Source organism: Pleurodeles waltl, chromosome 7, assembly GCF_031143425.1.
Source record: "Pleurodeles waltl isolate 20211129_DDA chromosome 7, aPleWal1.hap1.20221129, whole genome shotgun sequence".
Taxonomy (NCBI): domain Eukaryota; kingdom Metazoa; phylum Chordata; class Amphibia; order Caudata; family Salamandridae; genus Pleurodeles; species Pleurodeles waltl.
The window spans coordinates 390,571,556-390,599,222 of record NC_090446.1 but is presented as its reverse complement, the minus strand read 5'-3'; the positions used below and the strand labels follow the sequence as shown (position 1 = coordinate 390,599,222).

The following is a 27,667-nucleotide window of genomic DNA, read 5'->3' as shown; positions in this document are numbered from 1 at the left end:
GATGCGCGAAGTCGGGAATCTCAGGCGTCTGTGCGAAACGTTGAATCTGTGCACTTCGAGCGGCGTCGGTCACGACGTGGTGCGGCGACTTCCACGGAGTCGTGGACTTCAGCGGGGCTGCTGCGGCGTCGAGCCTGCGAAGAGCATTGCGTTCCAGCGAAGGTCACGGCGTCAGGTGCAGGCGGCGTTACCGGATTCAGCAGCGGCATCAGTCCGAAGTCGATTTCCAACAGCTTTCCTTTCAAGGGCCCAGGGACTGGATAGGGCACCACTTGTCAGAGCAGGAGTCTCTCCAGAGACCCCAGGTGCTGGCAGAGAGAAGTCTTTGCTGTCCCTGAGACTTCAAACAACAGGAGGCAAGCTCTAACTCAAGCTCTTGGAGATTTCTTCACAAGATGGAAGGCACACAAAGTCCAGTCTTTGCCCTCTTACTCTGGCAGAAGCAGCACTGCTACACAAAGCACAGTCACAGGCAGGGCAGCACTTCTTCCTCAGCTATCAGCTCTTCTCCAGGGAGAGGTTCCTCTTGGTTCCAGAAGTGTTTTCTAAAGTCTGTAGATTTGGGTGCCCGTCTTATACCCATTTTAGTCTTTGAAGTCACCTTTCTTCAAAGGGGACTCACACCTACTTGTGAAATCCTGCCTTGCCCAGGCACAGCAGAGGGTTGGAGCCGGCATTGTCAGGGGCAGGCACAGTCCTTTCAGATGAGAGTGACCACTCCACCCCTCCCTCCTAGCACAGATGGCTAATCAGGAAATGCAGGTTACACCCCAGCTCCCTTTGTGTCACTGTCTAGTGCGAGGTGAAAAACAACACAACTGTCAAACTGACCCAGGCAGGGAATCCACAAACAAGGCAGAGTCACAGAATGGTTTAAGCAAGAAAATGCTCACTTTCTAAAAGTGGCATTTTCAAACGCACAATCTTAAAATCATCTTTACTAAAAGATGTATTTTTTAATTGTGAGTTCAGGGACCCCAAACTCCACATGTCCATCTATTCTCTAGGGGGAATCTACACTTTAATCATATTTAAAGGTAGCCCCCATATTATCCTATGAGAGAGACAGGCCTTGCAACAGTGAAAAACGAAATTGACAGTATTTCACTGTCAGGACATATAAACCACATTACTATATGTCCTACCTTATCCATACACTGCGCCCTGCCCTTGGGGCTACCTAGGGCCTACCTTAGGGGTGCCTTACATGTAAGAAAAGGGAAGGTTTGGGCCTGGCAAGTGGGTACACTTGCCAAGTCGAATTTACAGTGTAAAAATACACTTACAGACACTGCAGTGGCGGGTCTAGACTTGATTACAGGGTTACTTGTGTGGGTGGCACAACCAGTGCTGCAGGCCCACTAGTAACATTTGATTTACAGGCCCTGGGCACCTCTAGTGCTCTTTACTAGGGACTTAACAGTAAAACAAATATGCCAATCATAGAGAACCAATTACGTACACATTTTAAACAGGAGCACTTGCACTTTAGCACTGGTTAGCAGTGGTAAAGTGCCCAGAGTAACAAAAACAGTAAAATCAGAGTCCAGCACACATCAACAACCTGGGGAACAGAGGCAAAAAGTTAAGGGAGACCACGCCAAGGATGAAAGGTCTAACAGTAGGTATTTGTTTATTGTGCATTTTCTCTGTGGAGTTCTGAGCTACTCTGGCCTATCAACCAAAGATGAACCAAGGAACCTAACCTGTTTACATTTGTTAACAGGGCTGTGGGACATTGGTCGACAAGCTAGGTTTTTGTATCATTATGTTATGATGGCATGATGACTCGGTGAATTAATGTTTGCAGCTGAAATTTTCAGTTCTGGTCAGGCCTACTTTCTTTCCTTCAGTCCATGTTTATATAAAGTAGCCTTTAAATTATCAGGTTTCTTTTACAGCCCTTGCAAATGGCAGACATGGAGTATAGGTCACTACCAAAAATAAAATTATTATCATGATACGATTTTGTAGGACATATTTCACAAATTCCGTGCCCACTGGCTTTTCATGTTCCCAGGCAGATTGAAGCCTTTGATGGTGACTTTACCTGTGAAGAGGGCTTTGTACAAGGCAATAATGCAACTTGGCCACAGTGTGTGGGTGATGTTTTGTGTAGAATTTATGTTCCCTAATATGTGGTGGAGTGCAAGGGGGAGGGGGAGCAGATCCTGCAATATTCAAACCTAATTATTGAGACTACAGCATGATATTTCATATTTCAGTCTCAGTGCGCCTTTATTTGTGAGTAGTCCTACCCTGATATTATGTCTCTTTGTATTTTAATATCTTAATTTCTTCACCCACCATTTCTAACAGAGTCCATTTTCTTGTAGCGTTTTGTCCTTTTATTACTCTCCATGTCCCTCCCTTCCCCGCATCTCATGCAATGTGATGTTTTCTGTTGTAGTGTAATGTACCATGTTTATGTGATATTGTAAGGAGTAATAATAATACCTAGAGTGATGCTGTGTAAGTAGTGATTTGCTGTTGGGTACTTTTTTGTGTTGAATTGTTAGATAATGTTGTGTTGTGCTGTTATGAGACGAGGTGACATCTGATATGGTGTCATACAGAGCCTGCTGGTAAGATCATCCACAGTGAAGTGTAGCAGGGATGTGGTGTAGTTTCTGGATGACTAATGTGAAGAGGTAAATTATGTTCAGTTGCTCTTGCTCTTGGTTGAGGTGTGAGCCAGTGCTGCAGTATTATGAATAATGTTGTGTAATGACGTTATGAACAGTCAGTGTGTTTTTTGACATAGTCACGAGGTGCACAGGTGTGATGTGGGTTAATGTGTATGTTGTGTACTGGGAAGAGGTTTACTTGTTCTGTGGAGCTTATTATGGTAGTTACTAATGGGCGGTCTCCTGGTGTGGAATGGAGAGGTTTGGAATGGCATCATAATCTTTCCTATGATGGTATATTTTGAGTAACTGTGGACTTTCGGATTGGTTGGTGTGCTGTGGTATATTAGTTGTCTTGTTTCATGTTGTGTTGAAAACTTAGTGCATTGTTGGGTGATGTTTTAAGCCTATGGTGAGATGAGGGTGTACTCTGAAGCTGTATGATGTCATTGGGTCTGATACAGAGAAGTACTGTGTGTCAAGGTAAAGAGTGGTGAGTTAAGGTGCAACATGGTAAGATCTGGCGAGGTACAGATTTTTCTAATGAGATATGAATCGGCCAACGGGATGTGCTTTTCTCCATTGTGATAAAAATGCAAAGTGGTGTGCATGATGTGTTGGATTAATGTGTGGCGGGCAGTGTCAAAAGGGTAGTATAGAGCAGTGTACATAGTAAGGTAAGAAATCCAAAGGGCAAGTTCCATCTGTGTTAAATGTGCCTCTGATTGTTGAGGTGGTGTTGAATAATGTCAGGGGGTGCAATGGGTTTCTGTTTCTTGCTTCCATAGCACGGTCACCTACCAACACTATGGGCCTGATTAACAAACTGTGCTTTTGAGTATGTTTACACTTTTGAGTATGTTTACACTTTTGAGTAATCTTATTACTTTTTGGTTTTCACAAACTGCAGTTTTGTAGTAACCTACACTTAGATAGGAAGCCCACCAGTACGCATGGCCAATTACTGGTAATACAAGACTGCCCAATAGCAATTAATCGAGGTAGAGGCTTCAACTAACATATTTTCCAAGGAATGGTGTTGCAGTACCAGATGTTGGTCATGTGTAGTGCTGGGTGTACAACAAAAGTGTGAGTTACTACAAAAATGCAGTTTGTGAATATCACTAAATAGTAAACTTACTCAAACTTGTGAACGTACTCGGTGCAAGTTACCTTTTGTGAATCAGACCCTATATGTTAGAATCCTGACATACCATCCTATACTTCATAAAGAAATTGTTGTTTCAGTTAACTGGTCAGTGCTTCACTTGTAGATATGTACAAAAAAAGTAAAATCACATTTCATTCTTTCGAGTCGTGAGTTGAGGTGCATTATTAGTAATTTACCTCAGTTTCTAAACATGTTTCTTGAAGTTGTATCTGCTATTTACACAAATGTTGGGCTATTCTACAGCTACTCCCACAAAATGAAAAATGTCCATAGAAAACCTGTTTTGTGCAATATATCTAATGAAAAATGCCTGGAACTCTAAAAAGACAGATTCAAATTTGAAATACTGTAATTATAAAATGTTGCTACAGTAAAGAACATTGTTTATAGGTTAGTGGACATTTCTATATTGAAATTCAGTTCATTAGATTAATTTTCCACGGTTTATTTTTTATATAGTTAACACATTTCTATTTGCCCCTCCTCCCCTCATGAGTGAAAAGAACCAAGGAGTCTCTGTTTACACTGGGAGGGGCCTGTGGTAGGTCATTCCACCCCCAGTACTCGTGTTCTGTGTCTCACAAGGACATACCGCAAATGGATTCCATCAAAGGGCCAAAGCATCAAAATGCTAGTGACTGTTTGCTTTATTTGTGGTATTACATTGCTCTACCGAAAACAATCCTCTACAGTTCTCCACACCACATATCATCAAATGCTCTCCTAAACACACAGCTTACATCTCCACACAGCACTTCCACTGCTCGCAAGGCATATGTGTCCCCACTGCACTCCCCCTCTCACCAACCAAGTACTCTCCAGTGCTTGGCTTCCATCTCTTTAATTCACCACCTGACCAGCATGGCATTGGGAGATGCAAAGTCCTCCCACTTTTTCCCTCCCTGGCTACTTTTCACCATACAACTCCATGCCGATTCACACTGCGTCCCAGTCAAGATCAGGGGCCATGTGTGGCACAGCTGGTGATAGACAACCAGCATCATTCAATCTTACATGCAAGGGAAGGCTTTTCAGGTGATAGACTTCCAGTGCTTCATGAAACAGTGCATCCCCATGAGCATTTGAGCGGTAGGGGTTAGCCTGGAGTGCTACGAGCAGACAGAATCCCTTATTTTGGCCCAGGATGCTTCTAATGGGAGCTGCCATGGTTCTCACCTCCCTAAAGAGCCCCCAAGTTTAATTATTCATTGGTATAAATGATAAAAGGAAAATGCTTGGAGCCCTTCAGTTCACCTTCCACATAATTTTGGGTTAAACAACATATTTCACTCCAGTGTTTGCAAACATCAAAAACTAACCAAAAACAGAGATTTGTGAACTTTGATCAAAACATGCCAAGGCCGTGTGTGGCAGCTTAATAAAAAAATGCCACGCAATATGATGTTTACAAATATATATTTATATATGTGTGTGTGTGTGTGTACTGAACAAAAGAAAAACAAAGGTCAGAGGGGCGTTAAAGTTAGGTTCTGAATTCACACGCACACAACCATAGAAATTCAGCTGTTATAGTTAGAATTATTTCAAGTAACTATAACTTGTTCCCTAATGTAACTATCACCCCCCATGCACAGTTTTCTCATCAATAATTTTATTGCAAATGTTGCAGTGATAATATCGATGCCATAGAAGATGTCATCAGTGATGTAATATGTGGGGTAATTAGCTGTGCTTTGTGAGTGCTCAAGTTACAGTTACCTTACGACACGAGTTATAGTTAATTGAAATAACTCGAACAGCTGAATTTCTGTGATTCTGTGCGTGTAAATTCAAAACCTAAGTATAACGTCCCTGTAACTTAAAAAAAAAAATCTGTACATTTCTAAGGTTTTTTACATTCTTTTCCATGCTGGAACCTCCCTGTAACTTTCGTTTTTTCAGTGAATTTCTAAGGTTTTTTTTAATGTTAAATAATATTAAATGGCCTTACGTTAATCCAACCCTCGCAGCGCACAGCTTTCTGCTGTGTGTGGCAGGGTTGGCGGCAGTGCCTGGCCATCGGCCAGGTCTTGCAGTCAAAGCACCCCACCCTCCCCCTGTAGGCACCCAACCCTGCGCCAAGCATCCCCTTTGGCAGTACGTGGCGGGGGTTGATTGCAAGGTGTGGGCAATAGCCAGGCCCTGTGGTCAACCCCTTATAGGCAACCAACCCTGCACCGAACACAGCCTTTGGCTGTGCACGCAAGGGAGGGTTGAACACAGGCGTTTTCAATGTGGAATTGCTGACAAAATACCCTTGCTGTACCTTAGATAAACTCAGTAAGTTGGGAGGATTTGTCCTTTACATCAGCTGCACTTCAACTGGGCACCTGCTATGTTTTATATTTGTAAAGGCTTCTCGTTGAGGTTTAATGTCTGTGAAATGAGCATCGGTACCAGAATGGATCCTCAACTGCTTATTTATGCAAGAAGAGTCCACAATTTTGCACAAAATGTCTACCTAACTGAAGGACTTTCTATTGGCTAATTAGTAAGTGCTACCTCGTTGGGTAAACATATAGTGCACATTCTAGGCTACTTCTGCTTAAAGGCCCATGAGGTAATTCCTCCAGTGACCTTGTCTGGTATAAATTTGGCCATGTGACTGTTCCTCGAGTGTATTCCTGCATTTATTTTTTCTTTGAAAGACCACAAGGGGAGCCTTATTTCCTGCGTCTGGGAACAATTGCTTCATCTGTTTTCCTGCCCACTTGACAGCAGGCAGGAAAATGGATGAAAAGTCTGCTCCTGGCAAGAGGGAGCAGATTTCTTGTTTCCCCCGCTAGGAGCGGGCTGTTTGCTCTCGCTTGGTGGAAGCTGTACTAGCTCCTGTCAAGCAACAGCAAACTACTATGCCCGAGGGTGGGCACCTTTGGACATAGGGAGCTGGCCCCAGTGAGTGGCGGGCCTTTAGCATACGGCCAGCCCTGGGGAGGTGGTTGTTCCTGGGGCTGAAAATGGTTCAGGAGGGGAGCCATGTGGTCACCTTCCCACTTAAATATTGGCCATGCCCCAGGAACGTGTTGGTCCCTGGGGCAGAATGTGCCCTGGGTTGGGGGCCTTTCAAGGCCTACCAACGGGGGGGTCTGGCCCCCTCCTCCTATTTTGTAATATAAAGTCCTGGAGAGGTGGCGGTCCCCATGGCCCAAACTGGCCTTATTTATATTTAAACATGCCCCCAGGACCTGGCCCACCCGGGTGCTGAAATTGAAACAAGCCTGGGAGACCGCTCTTGGTTTTTTTGGGGGGTTTTGTGGATATTCTGCAGTTTTGCAGGAATTTATTTTAAAATTGCTTTTTGGCCCTGGTCGGGTCCCTGGGGAAAGCCAGCACTAGGTCTAGGGGGCAGGGTATTCCTACCATGCCCCCGTTTCTTTATTTTTACCTTAATTTCTGGGGCTCGGCTGAGTCTGAGTCCAAAGATGGCTGCCAGCACTTCCTGGTTGAAGAGTTGGCAGCCAATCAGATATCAGTACGGGGACTGTCAGATTCACAGAGGATCCACTTCCCTATATATCTATATATATATTTTTAGTTTTAAATTTCCTCTGAAACTACTGAACAGGTTTACACCAAATAACAGCAAGCATTTGTAATGCAATGGATCTTGCGTTTGCTTGAGTTAGAGCTATTAGCGTGTTAAATTCATAACTGGACTTTTCCTGTCGCATAAATTGAAAATGAAAAGTAAAACAGTTGACATAAGGAAACCAATTCAAAGCACCACAGCCGCCATGAGCATGAGTGTGAAGCAAAGACACAAAAAGAAAAAGATGCTTGCTCACAGTCAAACGTATCAGCTAATGTGTAATTACCCATGTAACAGGATCGATGGCCAAGGCGGTAACAAACTCACCCAAGGAGAAACAAACGTAAAGCATTTACCAATGATAACAAAAGATTTTTGAAAGGCAAGCCCATGAATGAGTAATAGTGATGGGCGTGCATTAGCCGTGGTTAAAAGCCCACAGATAGATTACAACACGTCAGGACGCTTGCACACTCGATCTTAAAAGGGATATTTCTGGACTAAGAGCTCCCTTTCTGCCAAATCTAGTGTAATTGCGTCCAGTGGTTCGGGCTGTAGTCATGTCTAAAAATCTCTATGAAAATTGCATGGGGTAAAAGCGATTTCGAACACCCCCTTTTTCTTGGCCCCCCCTTGACGAATTGCCCCCCAAAAATTCAAGACTGCAGCTGAAGTGAGTGGGGTACTAGTTTCATAAAACTTCGTCTAACAGCACCAAAGTTATTGGCAAAACAAAAAAAAAATTTCCTATGGAAACTAGGTCCTAACTACAACTACCTACTGGCAACCACCAGTAGGTAATTTATATATAAAATACTCCGGCCATCTAGTGTTTGGCTTGGATGTTTGCAAATAGTTTTTCTTTGAAGAAGGTGCCCGAACCATGAGATACAGTGACTCCTCCATTCGACATCCATTGTTCATGGGCACCAACTCCTTGTTCGATTATATTTTTATTTGTATTTGCACCTGCACTCCTTAGGATCTGAGTTGTGGTGTGGCCTTCATGTTTTCCTCAGATCCTTTTGGTGAATCTTCTAAGTAACCGAGGACGCTTCTCCATGAGGCACACACGCTGTGAATGAGTACGGGTAATAAAATGATCACCGTTCCAATAATGCAGCGCTAAATACCAGTGGACCATTCACCATAATGTCTGTAATTGGTGCCTGTTGCCAGACTACGACAACGCAAAGTACTGGGTGTGCCAAACCTTTAGATTGAAAAAGTTCCTTCACCATATCAGGGAGCATCAGTGGGCATGCACTATGCAACAAGAGGACAGCTCTGAGACCATGGACAGATTTTGGAATGAGTAATTTGGTGCCCACGAGGAGGCGGAGGCTGGTCCTTCCGGGATCACCATCAAGCTAAGACCGGTTAGTCCACAACACAGCTGTTTTGAAGAGGACCATGGGATACCCCAGCCTCAAAATCCGGCCCTCAGACAAAATCAACTCTGAGAACCCTGAGTACACCACTACAGCGACGCAAGGCTATTGTACCTGCCAAGGTAGAGCACTATCAAGGTAATAGGGATATGATACACAAGCCTATTGGGGGGACATCAAACCACTGAAGGGCAACCACTCATGGTAGGCTTGAATCGGACACAGACCATATGAGAATGCAGAGCATCCCAGCAAGGCCAGCCATACTCGGGCTTCGGCTTTCCCACTAAAGCCCAGTCAGCTCCAAAACCAACAAGGGCTATAGTGGTACATCAGCCCCAAGATTCTCATCGACTATAAACGGTCCATCTTTTAGCACCACACCCTTGGCACCAGAGACATCCGCTCCAAAACGCCCGTTGGGGCCCAGGACACCAACAACATCAAAGCCACACTCAGTATGGAAAACAGATTCTGCTCCAAAGCAACATCACACTAGAGGAGAAAATCACAGACCTTCACAAGGCTCCACTATCCCTTTCAGAGGAAGACATTGAGGACCCCATCGTTGAGCAGCTACAACAGGAACTTGACACAAGACTTCAGTGCCTTTTCATTGATCCACTCACAGGGAAAAGTTCCACAGGCATGGCTCCACCACCAGACCCTGTACAACAGAAAATGAAGTTTGCTTTCCAGGAAGAGTCTATGCCCAAGCCTTTCACACAAGTATACTTGTAAAAGGCACAGAGATAGTGCCACCATTCCTGTACCTGTGCCATGCGGTCCACCGCTTCTACCTCTCACAGCTCCACACCAGATGCTCCCCACAGGGTCCCCTTTAATATTACCCACCAGGTCACCATATTACACTTTACCACTGGGCAGTCCCTCTGAACCGCTTGACCCTGATGACCAACCAGCACAAGGGGAACTAATTATGTACGAATAGATGAACCATAATGATTGTAGCGTTGACCCAACAGGGGATTCAGAGCTTGACCATTATTCAATGAAACCTCACACCCCTCTCCCCCCTCCCCCCCCGGATGAGAACTCCTCATACCATGAGGTTCTTCAGCGTGCTGTCACCAACCATAAGGTGGATATGCATGTCCTACAGGAAGGGGTAAAATTTCTATTCAAACTCTCCCAAAGCCTGAATGGTTGGACAGTTCCTCCCAATTCTTATGTGGATGCTGAAATCTGCACAAGAAATCTTTAAAGACCCACTTTGTGCCATAGTGGTCACCCAGCGGGTGGAAATTGATTACAAACCATGCTTAATGATCCCACAGATATCAGGGACGGGTCTCTCTGGACCTTTTAATGGTCCACACTGCCCCAAGCGCTCCTCAGCCCAAGTCCTGAGTGATGCTCCTCCCCCAGACCAGAAGAATAAGAAAATAGACAATTGGTCACAGTCAGAGGAAATGGAGGGTCGTCTCCAACAGTTACCTGACAAATACCATAAAGAGGAGAGGAAATCTTGTCAGAAGGCAAGGTAATTTCTAATGCTAATATCCAATGTGTTAAACCTGTTGGTCTTAGGGTGGTCTTCTACCCAACTTTGTTCCGCCTCCTCCATTTTTGGAACCTCATTTTGGCAGGTATTAGGACTCCGCACTCTTTACCATTGCTAACCGTTATCAAAGTGCTTGTGCTCTCTCTTCTAAACATTGTAATATTGGCTTATTCCGGAATTGGCATAATTAATTCACTTGTAAGTCCCTAGTAAAATGCACTATATTTGCACTGGGCTTGTAGATTAAGTGCTACTAGTAGGCCTGCAGTACTGATTGTGCCACCCACTTAAGTATGCCTTTAAACATGTCTCAGGCCTGCCATTGCAGAGCTTGTGTGTGGAGTTTTGAACTGCCATTTCAACCTGGCAAAATAAACCTTTTGCCAGGCCCAAACCTCCCTTTTTAATACATATACGTCACTCCTAGAGTAGGCCCTTTACAGCCCAGGCAGCAGAGAGCAATATATTTAAAAAGCAGGACATGTATTTGTTTGATTTACATGTTCTGGTAGTGAAAAACTCTTACATTAGTTTATCATCACTCCAAGGCCTATCCCTTTCATAGGATAAGATTGGAGTTACCGTAATACATTGTATGAGTGTAATTTTCAAATGGGAAGGGACAGTTCCTTCAAGTTGGGGGTCTGTGGAATCACATTTTAAAATCCTAATTTATGGTGAAATCAGATTTTAAATTGCAATTCTAAAAATGCCACTTTTAGAAACTTGGTATTTTCTTGCCTTAGCCACCTGGTCCCTGCAGCCTGCTTCTGGTAACAAGACCGGGTGTGATTGGGAGTTTGTGTATTTCTCCTAGACATCCACACACAATGGGAGCTTAGGTGTGACTTGACGGGCCATCTAGGGTGGGATAGGAGGGATGAGTTGGACACAGTCTCAGTTACAACTAAATAGATTGTATCCGGTCCACACACAAAGTGCTTAACAACCCTGCCAGTCTGTTACTCCAGCCAGTTTGGGGCCAGGACATGGAAGGCAGGGAATTCCCTCCACTTCAAAGCCACTGTCTAGAAGTTCTTACCACCTTCCCACACCAGGGCACCAATGTATAAAGACTGGATCTTAGACACTACCACTTCAGTACACTTCTGGACCTGTTGATACTCTACCATGAAGGGCTACTGTGCTGCTGAAGGACTTCCACTTTGCTTCACTGCACTCTGCTGGACTCCTGCTTTGCTGTGCTGCCCTGCTGCCTCTTACCTAGGTGAAAAGGACTGGGCCTGCATCTCCAGAACCCAGAGTTACTCCAAGGGCTAGTAGGCTGGCCTCCTGATCTGAAGTATTGGGGACATGAAAAAACTTCCAATAACCCTGCTTCTGCATCTGGACTTTGCCATTTGTGAGCCCACCCTGCCAAGTGGTGCCACCCCAGACCTGGACCCTTGGAAGTGGGCTTAAGGTTTTTGCCAGTGGAACCGATGCATCCTCTCTGCTCAGTGATGCATCTCCGAGCAGAATAAATGCATTTCCTGTCTGAGTGGCACATCCGCAAGCAGAACTGATGTACTGCTGTTGCATGTATTGGACCCATCTCGGAAGACTCACATTTCTGCCTCATCCCGCACCTTGGGTCCACCGCATTGCCTTTGGTACTGCTGCTGAGCTACGCTTCCCCAGAGTAGATCCTCGCACCGCTCATAGACAGCAGCCTTGACGACAATGCAGAAACTCGGCATCGCAGATTTTCCAGTAATCTAAATCAGTGCATCCCCTTGACGCACAATACATCCCCGTGTCCGGCCTTCGAATCACAAGCCCTATCAATAGAATTCTCAGCATCGATGCAACAGGACCTCGCACCACTTCTTCGTTGCATCTTGGAACTGACACATTGCCTAGGCTGGGTGCAGCAACTTCGATGCAGATCCACGCAACACTTAACAACCAGGATTAATGGTGCTTTGTTCAGCTGGTCTAGCTTTGTCCCTGCAGCTGGCCCATGCTCCATCGTGGTTAGTCTGAACTTGTTCTTTGTCCCTTTCTGGCATAACCAGATATGTCCAATAGCACTTCTTGACTCCGTTTTGACCTAAAACATTAAAATTCAATATCTCTGGTTCTGATAATTGGACTTTTATTGTTTTGGTCTTGTTTTAAATATTGACATTGACTCTGTCTTTCTTACTTTATTGTGGTCTGCTTTTTGGTGTGTTTTCACTGTGTTACTGTTTGAAGCACAAATAGTTCATACATTGCCTCTAAGTTAAGCCTGACAGCTCTGTGCTCAGCTACTAAGGGGGTTGAGCACAGGGTAATTTGGTGTTTGCTTGGGTCTTATTCTGCCAAGGATTGTGGTTGCTGCTTGACCAAGGCTCACAATACAGTCAACCAACAATTCCATTTCTTACACAATGTGCATTGAATGGTGCTAACACAGCATATAGTGGTGTTAATACAACCAGTATCTTATGCCACCACTCCAGACTCTGCATCTCAGCTTTTAAACATGAGATGCAACAACATCTCATCAACTTTCTGTTTGACAGAAAACATCTCTATGGCCTGGAGGTAGATGACATGTTAGAGAAAATAAAAAAAAGCACACCAAGACCAACAACAGCAGCAACATTTTCACCAGCATCAGACCAGCAGAGCATACAACAAAGGCACATATAGAGGTAATCATAGGGGATGAGGTAGGGGAGGTGCCTCCAATGGGCCTACCCCACCCTAAACAATGACAGCATACAATTCCTCTAGTCTGTCAAGTGGAGACTAAGCTATTTCCTTCATCAGTGGCAAATAATCACTTGAGAGAAATGGGTGTTCGGGATCTTAAATCAAGGCTAGTTCCTTAAACTACTCCTGTCTTATCCCCAAATCCCACCACTCAATCACAAACTTACTACCAACCACCTCCACCTTCTCCCGACAGAGATGCATTCACCCATGCAAAAGAGGGCCTTGGAGCATGTGCCCCAACTATACCATGGCACAGGGGTATGCTCATCCCAGTGCTCAATCTCAGGCCACTCAACATAAATACATCGTGTCAGTCGATTTCAGAACGAAGACTCTGCAGTAGAGATACTTTGACAGCGCTTGATTCCAAAGATGCCTATTTCCAAATGTCCATTTTTCAACCAAACCATCAACTTTACACATTCATGCACATCTTGGGAATGACGGCATCTAGCATTGCTATAGTCCCATACACAAGGTTGCAAATGAGGCCCTTCCAAGAATGTCTGGCAGTCCAATGGTTCTAAGCCTGGGGTCTTTGGGAAGACTTAGTGTAAGTTGAGGCCAAAGCTCACTGCTCTCTGCATAGTGGACACAGACTAACAGAGTGCAAGCAGGTCTTTCGCAGACCCAGGCCCGCTTGTGATAATTACTGCAGATGCCTTTCTCCTGGGATGGGACACTCACTTCAATCACCATACCACACATTAGCCATGGCCCTCTCAATATCAGAATCAACACATCAGTTTCCTAGAGCTTCTCGCAATACAGCTTGCTCTCAAGGTCTTTTTCCACACCATTGAGGGCAAGGTGGTACTAATCAAAACAGACAACATGGCAGCAATGTATTACATACAGAAACAGGGAGGCGCACATTCATGTCGGCTTTCCCATATAGCACAGACAAACCAAATAGAGCTCTTTGCAACAGCTGAAAACATAAAATGGTGAGGCTTTGGCATCAAATACACTCACCCACAGTCCATGGGGAACGCACTATGGATTAAGTGGTCCGGAATATTTGCCTACACTTTGCCACCCCTCCCACTTCTTCCATTCATCATCAGGAAGCTCTTCCACATATCCCTAATTTTCATCCTAGTTTCTCTACCCTGGGACAGGCATCCTGATTCTCCACCACACTTGAACTCTCCATCACCCCCCTTGAGAGGCTTTCACTCAGGCCAGGTGTACTAATGCAGCGACACCCGGACCCAGCACAGCTCCATCTTGCAATTTGGCACCTGAGGTTCTAGATTTTGGGTATTTGCATCTACGACAAGAGCGTATATCCATCCTTAAAGAGGCTCAATGTCCTACAATGATTATATGCTATGCACCAAAGTGGAAAATATTTGTACATTACTGCATTGCCAACAAATCTGACCCTTTATACCCTTCAGTACTAGACAAAGACATTTATCTTCTTCACCTGTAAAAGGCATGCAGTTAACATATACATCTATACTCCTCTATCTAAATGCAGTCACTGCCTACATGCAAAACAGACAGCAGACCTCCCTGATCAGATTAACAGTTGTCGAAGCTTTTATGGAGGGCCTCAAAAAGGTAAATACTCTCCAGTGACCATCCTGCCTCAGTTTGGATTCTGAATATAGTCCTTACCAGAATTATTAGGCTACCATTTGAATAGACCAACTGTTTGTTTCATTAAAAAAATGTCACACAAAGGACAGGCAATTTTAATTTCCGAACCGAGCATAGCAAGACATGTTGTCAAATGTATCTAAACTTGTTATACATACACCAAATAAGCTAAATGAGTACTTCATGATCCTCTTGGGATACACTTTAATTGTAATAAAGGAGCCACTATTGCATTCCTAGGCAACATCCCCATAGCTGAAATTAGAAAGGCAACTACATGGTTAACACCAAACACTTACTAAATGCTACTGTGTGAACTTACTAGCCCACAAACAAGCCTTAACTGGTCAGGCGGAGAACACGATTTCAGACCTCTGCTTCATCCCCACACTAGCCACCTCTACTGGAAGGATACTGCTTTTCAGTCTGATAAGTACACAGCCATAAATACTACAAACGGAAAATGCTTCTTACCATCTGTTTGTAGCTTGTAGTGCTGTAGATTCACATGCACCCACCTTCCTCCCTGAGTACACATGCAATGATGCAGGCCTATACAATTCAATTATTTGCACTATACGTTGCACCAATGCTCCATATCTTTTGTTCACAGTCCTTACTGCCTTGTACACGCTGTGCGGGCAACAATCTAACATGGGGTTGGTGCCCAAGCAAAGTGTACATTGAGAGGAGTCACCGTACTGCAGCTCGTAACTTGAGAACTTTAAAAATAGAACTTGTGAATGTCCAAGCCTAACACTAGATGGCAGGAGTATGCTAAGCATATGAATTTACATCATTTCACACTACAAACAGATGCTTACAGGGTTAGTAGCATTTTACATGTGATTGATCTATAACCTAGTGACAGAAACCACTAGGTAGTTCTAGTTAGGACCTAGTTTCTATAGAAAAAGATTTTTTTTTTTACTTGGATATATCTTTGGTGCCAATTGACGAATCTTCAAAAAATTATGCAAAAAAAATTCAATGCTCACGTAAGCTGCTGTATGGGAAGTTTGGGGTGATCCGTTAAGCCAGAGCTGAGATAAATGGGGGGAATCCAAAAACACTTTTTCCTCATTCATTTTTCCATAGGGATTTTGAACAGCAATAGCGTGCGAACCACTGGACAGAATTACATCAAATTTGGCAGAAAGTTAGCTCTTGGTCCAGAAAACACCCTCTTTTTTTTGTCACCCTGACCACTTAGCTCTGGTGCTGGGGTCCCAGAGTGACCCCACTACACCACCGGAGCAAAAAAGCATCTTTTAATTTGTACATTTTTTTTTACCATGAGTCGTGGCGGATCTGGCGAAAAAAAACAAGAAAAAAAAAAACAAGCGCTGGCTCCAGGGCTTGTTTAAATTCAGCCCCTGGGTGGGCCAAGTGCCGGGGGCATTCATATTTAGAGTGCAGGGTAGACGCCCCGCAGCCCGGGGGACCGCCACCTACGGGAGGCTTCAACTTCAGGTAATGCAGGGGGGCCGCCTGACTGCACCCGCTGCTCCAGGGACCGCCACCTCACTGGGGCTAATGAGAATGTAATGTGTGGGGTGGTGCCTGCTTTATCAGTTCCCTCTCTGTGGCAGCAATGCCGGTTCCCACAGGAGGTGGGGAGCCGGGTGGGACCACGGGGGCTTCATGCCACCCACTGTGGTCTCTAACATTGTGACTGAGTGCCCGGGGGGTGGGGCACCAAGGTCAGTGGCTGGGTCCTGGGGATGAAGGGGGCACGCAGTCCCCTCCCCCCCAAAAATAAAATATTTAGGCTAGGGTCCCTGGGGCCGAAATCAGCCCTGGGGAGGGAGGGGGTGTCGTGCAGGTTTGTGTTGTTTTAGGGGTTGGCTGCAGGGCCTAGTCACAGGCCAGGCCCTGTCGCCAACCCCTGCTGTGCATGGCCGAAGGCCTTGTGCAGCACTGGGTTGGATGGTTGTAGGGTTGGCCCCAGACCAGATCCTGCGGCCAACCTCTGCTGTGCATAGGCGGTTTGTTGTAGAGGATGGCCATAGGGGTTTACGCAGGCCAGGCCCTGCAGCCAGTCCCCACTGTGCATGTCCAAATGCCATGGGCAGTGCGGGGTTCGGTTGTTATAGGGGTTGGCTGCAGGGCCTAGTCAGAGGCCAGGCTCTGTGACCAACTGCCACTACACATGGCCAAAGGCCGTGCACAGTGGTGAATGGATTTACGTCTATTAATGAAAATTGCTTTACGTGAACAAAAATGTAGAAATTAACTGGAAAAAACAAAGGTTACAGGGACATTATAGGTATGCTCACAGTTTAAATGTACAAAACCATAGAAATTCAGCAGTTATAGTTAGTTATCTCAAGTAACTAACACTTGTACCCTAAGATAACTTTCACTCCTGTGCTTGCTATGCACTGCTAATTACCCCACAAATTACTGTATTCATGGCATTTTTGATAACACCATTGATAATATCAATGTAATATTTGCAGTAACATTTTTGATGAAAAAACTGCATGGCGGGGCGAGAGTTATAGTTACTTTAAGGCATGAGTTATAGTTTCTTGAAATAACTCTGACAGGTGAATTTCTGTATTTGTACGTTTAAAATGTGAGCCTAACTATAACGTCCCGGTGTTTTTTTTAACTGAATTTCTATGTTTTTTAAAATTCTGTTTTCCTAACTATAACGTCCCTATAACCTTTGTTTTTTCAGTGTGTTTGTGTGTGTGTGTGTGTATATATATATATATATATATATATATAAATATATATATATATATAAATATATAAAAACAGAAAAATAAACTGCACAGTGCTATGTTACGTTCTCAGACGTCTGTATTTGCAAATTGGAATTTGGGGTTCACCATATTTTAATGCTGGGTATAAACAAAACCTTCAGAAGATCGTAATTTCCCCAGTTAAGGTACTACCTTTACCGCCACTCCACCATACACTCTTTAAACATTGTGCACCTTGTCACAGATATAAAACTAAGTCACACAATCTTCATTATCGTTAATTACATCAATAATGGATAGAACTTTTCGAGAACAAAAACATGTCATATAATCTGTTGCCCACTCATCAACATACCTTAGTCTTCATGGCTCATTGTCAACTTTTACAAGTGAGATCAGGATTTCTAGACAATGCAAGAAGCTAGGGCAAACACATTTTAGACTCCCCCCGCCCCCACTTGTGAACACCTGCTCTAGAGTCTGCTTCTCCTTTCTTGACAGCCTTTTTGTGTCTTTTTCTGTTGTTAACCCACACTTGTATTGTCTGAAATGTGCTAATGTTTCTATATGATTTACTTTTGTCATAGAAATTACAAGGATCCAATAATGAAGGCCAGGTCCAGGAGGCTTTGGATAAACTTTTTGCTGAGATACCCGCTGAGGATCTTTACAGTGCCAGAGGGGAAACTCAGTGCAGGACATGCGCTGTTGTTGGAAACTCAGGAAATCTCAAAGGCTCTAAGTATGGGGAAAGGATTGACTCTCATCATTTTGTTTTAAGGTAAGTCTTCAGTTGGAAGATTGATACCTTCTAATTCTAGGAGCTGTATACTAAGTACTGCACCATTATATCAATACAACGAAGTAATGGTAGTGAAAGTGATTTGAAACTATCAACATTGATTGTTGGAAACATTGAGGCATGTATTTTTCAGTCAGCAACCAATTATGAGGCCTTATTGGTGACAGTCGAAGGTGGAATCAACCGTCATTGATTGGTAAACACCCAGAGCAGTTTCAGAAGTCAATGAGTCTTGCAAAAGTAGTTTTTGAAAGGGAATATAAATATTTCCATCAGACAATATCATTCTTAACCCCTTCGCTGCCAGGCCTTTTCCCCTCCTGTGCCAAACCTTTTTTGGGCTATTTGGGGCAGTTTGCGCTTAGGCCCTCATAACTTTTTGTCCACATAAGCTACCCAGGACACATTTGTGTCCTTTTTTCCAACATCCTAGCGATTCTAGAGGTACCCAGAGTTTGTGGGTTTCCCTGGAGGAGACCAAAAAATTAGCCAAAATACAGCAAAAAAGTTTCTTAAAAAAAAAATGGAAAAAAGGGCTGGAGAAGAAGGCTTGTGTTTTTTTTCCCTGAAAATGATATTAACCAAGCGGTTGCGGTGCTAAAATCTCCATCTTCCCAGCTATCAGGAACAGGCAGAGTTTTCAGAAAACCACATTTTTCAACATAATTCTGGCATTTTAGTGGGACATAACCCATTTTTACTATTTGTTTTGTGCTTGTAGCCTCCTTCCAGTTAGTGTCAGAAATGGGTATGAAACCAATACTGGATCCCGGACAACTAAACATATCTGCAAAGTAGATACAATTCTGAATTCAGCAAGGGGTAATTTGTGTAGATCCTACAAAGTTGTCCTACAGAAAATAACAGCTAAAATAAAAACAAAATTGAAATTGAGGTAAAAAAAAAACAGCCATTGTTCTCCACGTTTTACTCTGTAACTTTTCCCTTTAATGTCAGATTTTTGGAAAGCAATATGCCGTTACTGGTTGTGGGGATATATAGGGCTTGTAGGTTCATCAAGAACTCTAGGTACCCAGAGCCAATAAAGGAGCTGCACCTTGCAATGGGTCTTCATTGTATACCAGGCATACAGCAATTCATTTGGTGAAATATAGAGTCAAAAATAGGTATGAAGGAAACCTTTGTATTGCCTTAATGTGCACAAGATAAGGTGTTGAGTAGCAGTGGTTATTTGCACATCTCTGAATTCTGGAGTCCCCATACTAGCATGTGAATTACAGGGCATTTCTCAAATAGACGTCTTTTTTGCACTCTGTCTTACATTTGGGAGGAGAAAATGTAGAGAAAGACAAGGGGCAATAACACTTGTTCTTCTATTCTGTGTTCCCCCAAGTCTCCTGATAAAAATGGTACCTCACTTGCGAGGGTAGGCCTAGTGCCCGCAACAAGAAACGCAACATGGACACATAACATTTTTACATTGAAATCTGACGTGTTTTTTGGAAAGTGCCTAGCTGTGAATTTTGGTGTATAGCTCAGCCAGCACCTAGGGAAACCTACCAAACCTGTGCATTTTAAAAACTAGACACCTAGGGTAATCCACGATGGGGTGACTTGTGGGGCTCTCACCAGGTTCTGTTACACAGAATCTTTTGCAAACCTCAAAATTTGGCAACAAAAACCTTTATCCTCATATTTCAGTGAAAGAAAGTACTGGAATCTAAGAGGAGCCACACATTTCCTTCCACCCAGCGTACCCCCAAGTCTCCTGATAAAAATGGTACCTCACTTGTGTGGGTAGGCCTATTGCCCGCGACAGGAAATGCCCCAAAACACAACATGGACACATCACATCTTCCCAAAGAAAACAGACCTATTTTTTACAAAGTGCCTAGCTGTGGATTTTGGCCTCTAGCTCAGCCAGCACCTAGGGAAACCTACCAAACATGTGCATTTTTTAAAACTGTACACCTAGGGGAAAACAATATGGGGTGTGGGGCTCTCATCAGGTCCTGTTACCCAGAATCCTTTGCAAACCTCAACGTTTGGCAAGAGAAACACTTTTTCCTTACATTTTGGTGATATAAAGTTATGGAATCTAAGAGGAGCCATACATTTCCTTCCACTCAGCATTCCCCCAAGTCTCCCGATAAAAATGGTAATTCACTTGTGTGAGTAGTTCTAGTGCCTGTGAAAGGAAATGCCCCAACACACTATGTGGACACCAATGTTTTCTTACCCAGAATCCGACGCAAACCTCAAATTTAGCACAAAAAAAACAAATTTTCCCACATTTCTGTGTAGAATCATTGCACCAGCACAAATTTCCTACCACCCAATGTTCCCCTCAGTCCCCCGATAAAAATGATACCTCACTTGTGTAGGTGGGCCATGTGCCTGTGACAGGGAAGAGCCAAAAACAGATCGAAAATGAGGGGGAACCAAAGTAGGTCCAAAAGGGCAGATTGAAAAAAAAACATTAATATGCTGACCAGTGGGGCAGCATTTTCATCGGTATAGAAGCGACAATGCTGGGTGGTAGGAATTTTGTGGATTCCTGCAGATTCCTGAAGGTTCCATCACAAAAATGTGAGAAAAATGTCTGATTTCAAGGAAAGTTGGAGGTTTGCAGGGCATTGTGGGTAAAAAATGGTGCAGGTGTATGTGAAGCACACAACCCTGGACTCACCCAGATGTTTAGTTTTCAGATGTGTCTAGGTCTCGTAGATTGTTCTAGATGGCAGCGTTCCAAAGTCCAAAAAGTGCAGCCCTCACTATTCCAATTGGGACGATTTTGAGAGTTCGAAAAGCTCTCATGGCCGAAATGTAAAACCAAAACCCAAAATAATCAAATGTGCTCTTGCTTCCCATGGGATAAGATGTTTTAATGTGCAGGGGAAGAGCTGAAAGACTGTTACCTCCTTTAGTTGGGGTATAACCATGCCTGTACTGATTGGTAGCCACCACCCCACTATTTTTTTTTTTTAAATCCCTGGCATCTAGTAGGCTTTCAGCCACCCGCCCCCCCCCCCAACCCTCCAGGGAGTGGATCGGGGGTAATTGCCCCATATGTCCACTGATGGGCAGAACTACTTTGACCCCATTTATTTGGAGTGGGGGTCTGGCCATACCCCCACTTTTTTGTATTTGTTATTTTTGTATTTTTTTTTAAAGGCCTAATGAAAAAAATTGCCCCCCTGGGGAGCGACCCTTGCCAAAAGGTTTGCTCCCCTTATAATAATAAACAAAAAGAAAAAACTCTCTGGTGTCTATTGGGCAATCCTGCAGCACGATCGCTGCCGGAATGCTCAGAGAGACATGAAAAGGGAAAGAAAAGGCTTTCCTTACCTTTTCATGCCTCCCTGACCTCCCCTGCCCCAGTACTGAGGAGAAACTAATATGTTTCACCTCGGTCGCGCTGAAAGCCATGCTTCCAGTGCAATGGGAGGCAACCTCTGATGAGGTCAGTACGCGATCGCATGCTGGTGTCATCAGACGTCACCGGAGGGGTCGAGGGGCAGGGGTGGAAGGGGAAGCAATTCCCCTTCCATCCCTGCTCTGGGAGGGTGGAGGGGAGGTTCACGTAATGGTTACGTCCCTGGCACAGAACCGGTTAATTCAGAGTCTTCATTTTCAGATGATTAACTGACCACTATAAAATCTGAGAAATCCTAAATAGCTATATCCTATAAATGTGGTTTGACGTATACCGGATCCTCTACCCAGTCCATCATAGAAACATAAAACAAAACCAATTGTTAGATTTGTTTGTCCCACACCTGCCCAGCCCACCCTTGTCCCTTGAATGTCTAGACTTCATCATGAATCGGGTGATGCTGAAGATGGACCAGTTCCAACTCTATGCCCAAATAATCTTCCGATACCTGTTAAATTTTGGGAGGTTTCTGAGGGCAAGCTCCTTGCTTTATAAACCACCACTTCTATGCCCATACAGTGGTCCATCCCTCTTTCCACACAACCAAAGACGGGAGGAGTCGCAGCCCTCCACTATCGTGCCATATCCCGTTTAGCTAATGTCAGGCCTAAAAACAAGAGGACTCGCTACCTAAATCGTCGGTGATGTGGAGGAGGGTGAGTTTCGGTACTATCAGAATCTGCCATGACAAAAACCTACCCAAACAGCTCTGGACAGCTCCACAATTTATGAAAATGTGCCATCCCCAGTACCACATCTAAGACAGGGCAATCACTCCCATCCACCAAAGCTTATGGCATTTAAAAATCACTGTGTGTAAATATTTGAGCTGAATCAGCCAGAGTCTAGCTGCAATTGCAGCTATGCGAGGTGTCCCCAGTACATCTTTCAAGTCCTCGTTCTCTAAAGTACCCATGTCAGCCTCCCAGGCCACCCAAGGGCATCAAATGTATCTGGCTGGTTGAAGATAAGCGTCTGATAGAGCTTTGCAACTTTGTGATCAATTAGGTCACCCCAAAAGAGTTTATCCTCCATTGAATTGAACTCAGGAAGGTCTGATAGGGCAGTAATGTAAGAGTTAGTGCATGGCGGAGCTGAAGGTACCTGTGAAACTGAATGCGGTGAAAATGATATCCACCTGCAGGGTCTGGAATGATTTGATGACTCTTCTACACATACCATACCCCATTGTGGAAATCCCTATGAGATCCCACTTCCTGAAACCTGCTTAGGCCTCTCCCTGCGAGAGTGGTCGACCCTGTCAAAGGGGCATCCCCCTTCGTCAGCCTGCCCCACCACCCCATCGGTCAAAGACAAAAGCACCATAAGGTTACAACCGCAGGAGGAAGGCCTTATCCTCCACCCTGCATACAGGTATGAGATAAGGGTGTATTCACCATCACTCGTTTTTCAGAGGCATATGTGGGGTTGCCCGGAGGGTCATACCACCACCAGCTATTCCCCTGCAATAAGTGGATTGAAAACATTTGCTGAGGGAAAAACGAGGAGTCCCAAAGAAAAGTAGTGAGAATGGAATTCAGTTTTCAGAAACACTGTCATGGAATATCATAATGGAAGTTCTGTAACTGTTATTGAAATCGGGACAGAGGCACTATCTTAAAGATGGCAGACCGTCCAGTCAGGGACAGAGGGAGAAAAGACTAAATCCTAATATCCTTCTTTAGGTGAGCCAGAACCGGTTCCAAATTAGCCGTCCAAGCCCTCATTGTATCTAGGGACACATAAACACCCAGGTGTTTGTTCCCACTTTGAGCATCCTGTAGTCTTAAAGACAAGTGCTGAACGAGAACACCATAGACTTCGACACATTAATGTGAAGGCCTGACATTTCCCCCAAAATAAGCATAATCTGCAGAATACGGGGCCCTTAGTTGCCAGTCACGGCCTTCCCAGTGTTCAACCCGGCTAGGGCCGACAAGAACTCCTCCCCTGTGAGGACATTGTCCAGCAATCCGCTGTTGGTTGAGGAAAGAGTCTTAAGGGGGGAGAGTCTGCACAAAGTCCACTATCTAATCCTGCAACCAAATTTCCCTTCAAGTGTAGACACCTTTGAAGTGGACAGTGAAGCTGCTTGCTATCCCCTTTGGGGTCAGTGAACAACTTACTGGATGGGTCCCTGACAAAAGGAATGGAGGAGGAGTGGGGAGTATCTTGACATAGTCTGTGGAGCATCTTACTCAAGTTGTCTACCCATTGGTATCGGCAGCTCTGGGTCGCCTGCCAGGCAATTTTGCCTCCTCCAGCTGAGTCTGTTGGTATTGCTGCTGCAGGAGGCCCAGTTGCCTCCGCTCAACCCATACATCACTTAGACATCACTGCTAGTCTAGCACAACCATATGGGTTTCAAGATCCACTAGGTCGCACTTTCAGTGCTGATGCACCCCGGTGCCAAAGCTAATGCCAGGGTTCCAGAGCCTTCCATAGCATCCCTGGGGAATCTGAGTCAGTGCTGTGTGTGAAATACTCCTTGAGGAGCGCTCCATGTGCAAATGATATTCCAGGTTCCGTAAGTGCCAGGGTGAAAGGTGCCAACAGAAGGCCCGGCGTTGGTGGTCTACACTGAGCCACAAGGCCACAGGGGAATGATCAGAGAGACACTAGCCAAGACGGTAAAATCAGAGACCCTATGCAGGTATGTCTGCAGGATGAAAAATAATCAAGATGAGAGAAGGAGCCATGGACATCAGAAAATAATGTATATCCACTTACAGAGGCATGGTGTGCTGGTCACACATTGGTCAGACTGAACACCATGAGCCCTCCGGGGGGGTGGCTGCCCCTGCACTCCATTAACAGGTTCACAAAGGACTGGCCAAGGTTGGGAGGGGCATAGACACACAGCAGTGTAAGAGATTACCCATGCAAAGTACCCCCCACAGGGATGTACTGACCCTCTGTGTCCGACCACATCTTGATATGCTGAAATGGGACTTTATAGCTAGATGAAGGAGCATGTATCAGATATTTAGATCTTGGAGGTGTTGCTTGGCTGGATTGTTGTTGTTGCTGCTGTACCATTCGGATGTAGTCTGGAAAAATCCTAATAGTTAGAGACTGATAAAGATTTGTGCCTTGGAGCGGAGCATGCTTAAGGATGCCGTCTCTGTCCGTATAGTTCAGGAGCTTTGCAATACCAGGTCAGGGCCTGGCTCCTGGTGGAGGCACCTCATCAAGGTCCTATGGGCCTGCTCTATCATAAAGCAGGAGGGTAGGATCTCCAAGGGCATCAACGTACAGAGCCATTGGTCCTCAAAATGTTCTGCTCTGCCTTCTGCATCTTCTACTCTTGTCACAACTTCCCTGGTCACTGTGATGAGTTTGGGTCCGTTTTGCATGTCTTGGCGAACAATGTGACATCAGTGCCCTCTGCACCAATTTTGGCGGCAAGCATGTCTTGTGACTGCATGATAGCTGCCAGGAGGGCAACATTGTCAGGAAGTGGATGTAGGAAAGTGCCCTTTTTTGACATGGTCACCCCCACTTTTTCAGACTGATAAAGAATTTTGTCTTGGAGCCGAGCATGCTTAAGGATGGTGTCTCTGTCCATATAGTTCAAGAGCTTTGCAATTTCAGGTCTGGGCCTGGCTCCTGGAGGGGGACGCCACACCAGGGCCTTATGGATCCACTCTATCACAAAGCAGGAGAATAGGGTTTCTGAGGGCATTGACATACAGAGCTATTGCTTCTTAAAACATTATCCCTCCGCATCTTCTGTACTTGTCACAAGTTCCCTGGTCACTATGATAAGCTTGGATACTGTTTGTTGCAAAGAGCCAACAGTTTTCCACTCCAGCGATCAGAGTCCCTGCCTTTGCAATCCACTCCATGGCATTTCGCAGGTCTTGTCGGAGCAATGTGACATCAGTGCCCACTGCAACGATTTTGGTGTCAAGCATGTCTCGTGACTGTGTGATGGCTGCCAAGAGGGTAGCATTGTCAGGAAGCGGATGTAGGAAAGTGCTCCTTTTTGACATGGTCACCCCAACCTTTTGCATTGTATTCAATGCATTTTTGACTGAAAGTGCACTGGGTTCCTACTAACCTAGTCCCCAGTGCCAGATCTCTTTCCCTAAAATTGTGCAATTATTCACCAATTGGTAATACCTTTAGTCCCCCGCTGTAAGTCCCTAGTATTGGTACCTATTGGTACCTCTGGTACCTTGGCCTGGGTACCGTAAGAGGATCCCCAAGCACTGCAGCATGTATTGTGCCTCGCTCAGGGACCCCTCACCTAGCACATGCAGACTACCATTGTAGGCTGCCTGTCTTGGTGAGATAAAAGTGAAAACACAACATGACACACAGCCTGTGTGATGTGTCCCCTAACACTGCATGCAATATATGTAAGTCACACCTACCACAGGCCTTACAGCCCTAAGGCAGGGTGCATTATATTACATGTGAGGGCCTATCTGCAGGTATGCCCTGTCTATGTCTTTGTCAATTCCCAGACATAGTAAGTGACCAGGGAAATCATTTTAAGTAAATGTGCTGGACACTGGTCACTACGACTTCCCCAGCTACATGATGGCTTCACTAAAAGTAGGGATGTTTGGTATCAAAGATCTTGTATTAATAAACCATCACTGATGCCAGTGATGGATGTATTCATACATGCACCCAGAAGGCACCATAGAGGTTTGCCCCGAAAACCTACCCTCTACCCATGCGGACTGACCAGTTTTAGCCAGCTTGCCACTACCAGACACGAGTGTGACCCCCCCAAAAGGGTGACAGCCTTTGCTCTTGGGTGATCTAAAATAAAGCCTGCTTTGGGAGAGGTAATTACACACCCCACCCAACAGGATGACCAGCAGATCTGAGCCCATCGTCCTTGGTATGCAGATCTGGATTCACTCACAGGAGAGATGCCGACCTCCTGCCCCAGGGCCCATCTGGCACCTTGACAGGCAGGCAGTGTAGTATTCAGGGAGGTGTGCCTCCCCCACCCCCCCAAGGTCAGTCCCACACCTAAGGTGAGCTGCCTGATGTAGACGAAACATTTAGAAATCTGTCATCTTGGTGTTGGCACATTTAGGAACTCTAAGACAGGGCTAAGCTCTCCTCCCACAGGTAGTGCTCCGATAGGGGGTGTAGTGACCCCAGGGGTAACGAGCCCATTGCCTACACTTCACAAAATGCAGTATTTAGGGGAGCCCCTGGCACCAGGAAAGCAGATTCCTGCTGAGCTACAAAGATCAAGAACACCCAAGAGCTTCAAAAAGAAAGACTGAGAAAAAAGCACCTAACATGGCCCCAGCCCTGCCGGCCTGTCTGCTGTTCCCGCTGATTTGTGCCAAAGTCTAATCATCTTGCAAGCTGATGTGCCTCCAAAAGCCTGGAAGGCCTGCCTGCCTTCAACAAAGACCCAGGAACTCAAGTGAAACAGTGTGACAAGACAAGCTGCCGGGACTCCGGACCGCCTAAAAACCAGACATCTGAAAGCACCCTGCACCTGTGCGGTATAGCCTGAGATGAAGTAGAACGACCGTTCCAGCTTGGTTCCCGAGCCCTCCAGAGACGAAACCCACCTCGGACTTCCCCACTGTGGACTCCCTGACGCCACCTGCAGCATCTGAGTGCAGGCGCCATTAACGGCGAGTGCTCCAGTGGAGATAACCCGATGCCCCAAACCACCTCTGCACCCGCCGCCCCTGGCCTGCAGAGGAGAGGACCTGTGGTGACCTCATGTCCCCGGATATCTCAAGAGTGGAACCTCCTTGCTGGTTCCTCCTGACTGGATCCCCAGTACTCACCTGCAGCATCTCTTTGACCGGCCCGATCCCCATCGACTAACATTGGGCACCTTGTGGTGTACTGCAACTCTGCACCTGGCCATCGCAGTGCCACCTGGCGTGACCTGTTGGTGTGGTACTGACCCTTGCCCAATACTCACCTCAAGTCCAGGAGATTGGCCACGTAAGTCGCTGTACTGTACTTGTTTTGCCGTCTTTTTTTTTCCTCCAAATGATAACATTTCAGCTTCCAGAAATTGCTCTGTCAACTTTTCAAAAATGTTAAGATTTCTCTTGCAAAACATTCTTACCTGATCATGTTGATTCTGGTGCCAAAACATATATAAAGATACTTGTTATTTTTGTAAATTGGTGTGGACCTCCTTGAGTTGTGTGTCTTATTTATTGACTGTGTGTGTACTTGAAGATGTATAAGACTCC

At 45.2% G+C, this 27,667-nt stretch overlaps 1 protein-coding gene across 5 annotated transcripts in view; it reads left to right on the top strand.

Moving 5' to 3' along the window:
* The window catches only part of LOC138304103 (CMP-N-acetylneuraminate-beta-galactosamide-alpha-2,3-sialyltransferase 2-like), a 379,283-nt gene that overhangs the window by 199,210 nt on the left and 152,406 nt on the right, over positions 1 to 27,667 (top strand). For all 5 annotated transcript variants that reach the window (XM_069243850.1, XM_069243849.1, XM_069243846.1 and 2 more), the window contains one exon: positions 17,859 to 18,052. In XM_069243850.1, coding sequence (XP_069099951.1) covers positions 17,859 to 18,052 — 194 coding nt within the window. The remainder of the gene's footprint in view (positions 1 to 17,858; positions 18,053 to 27,667) is intronic.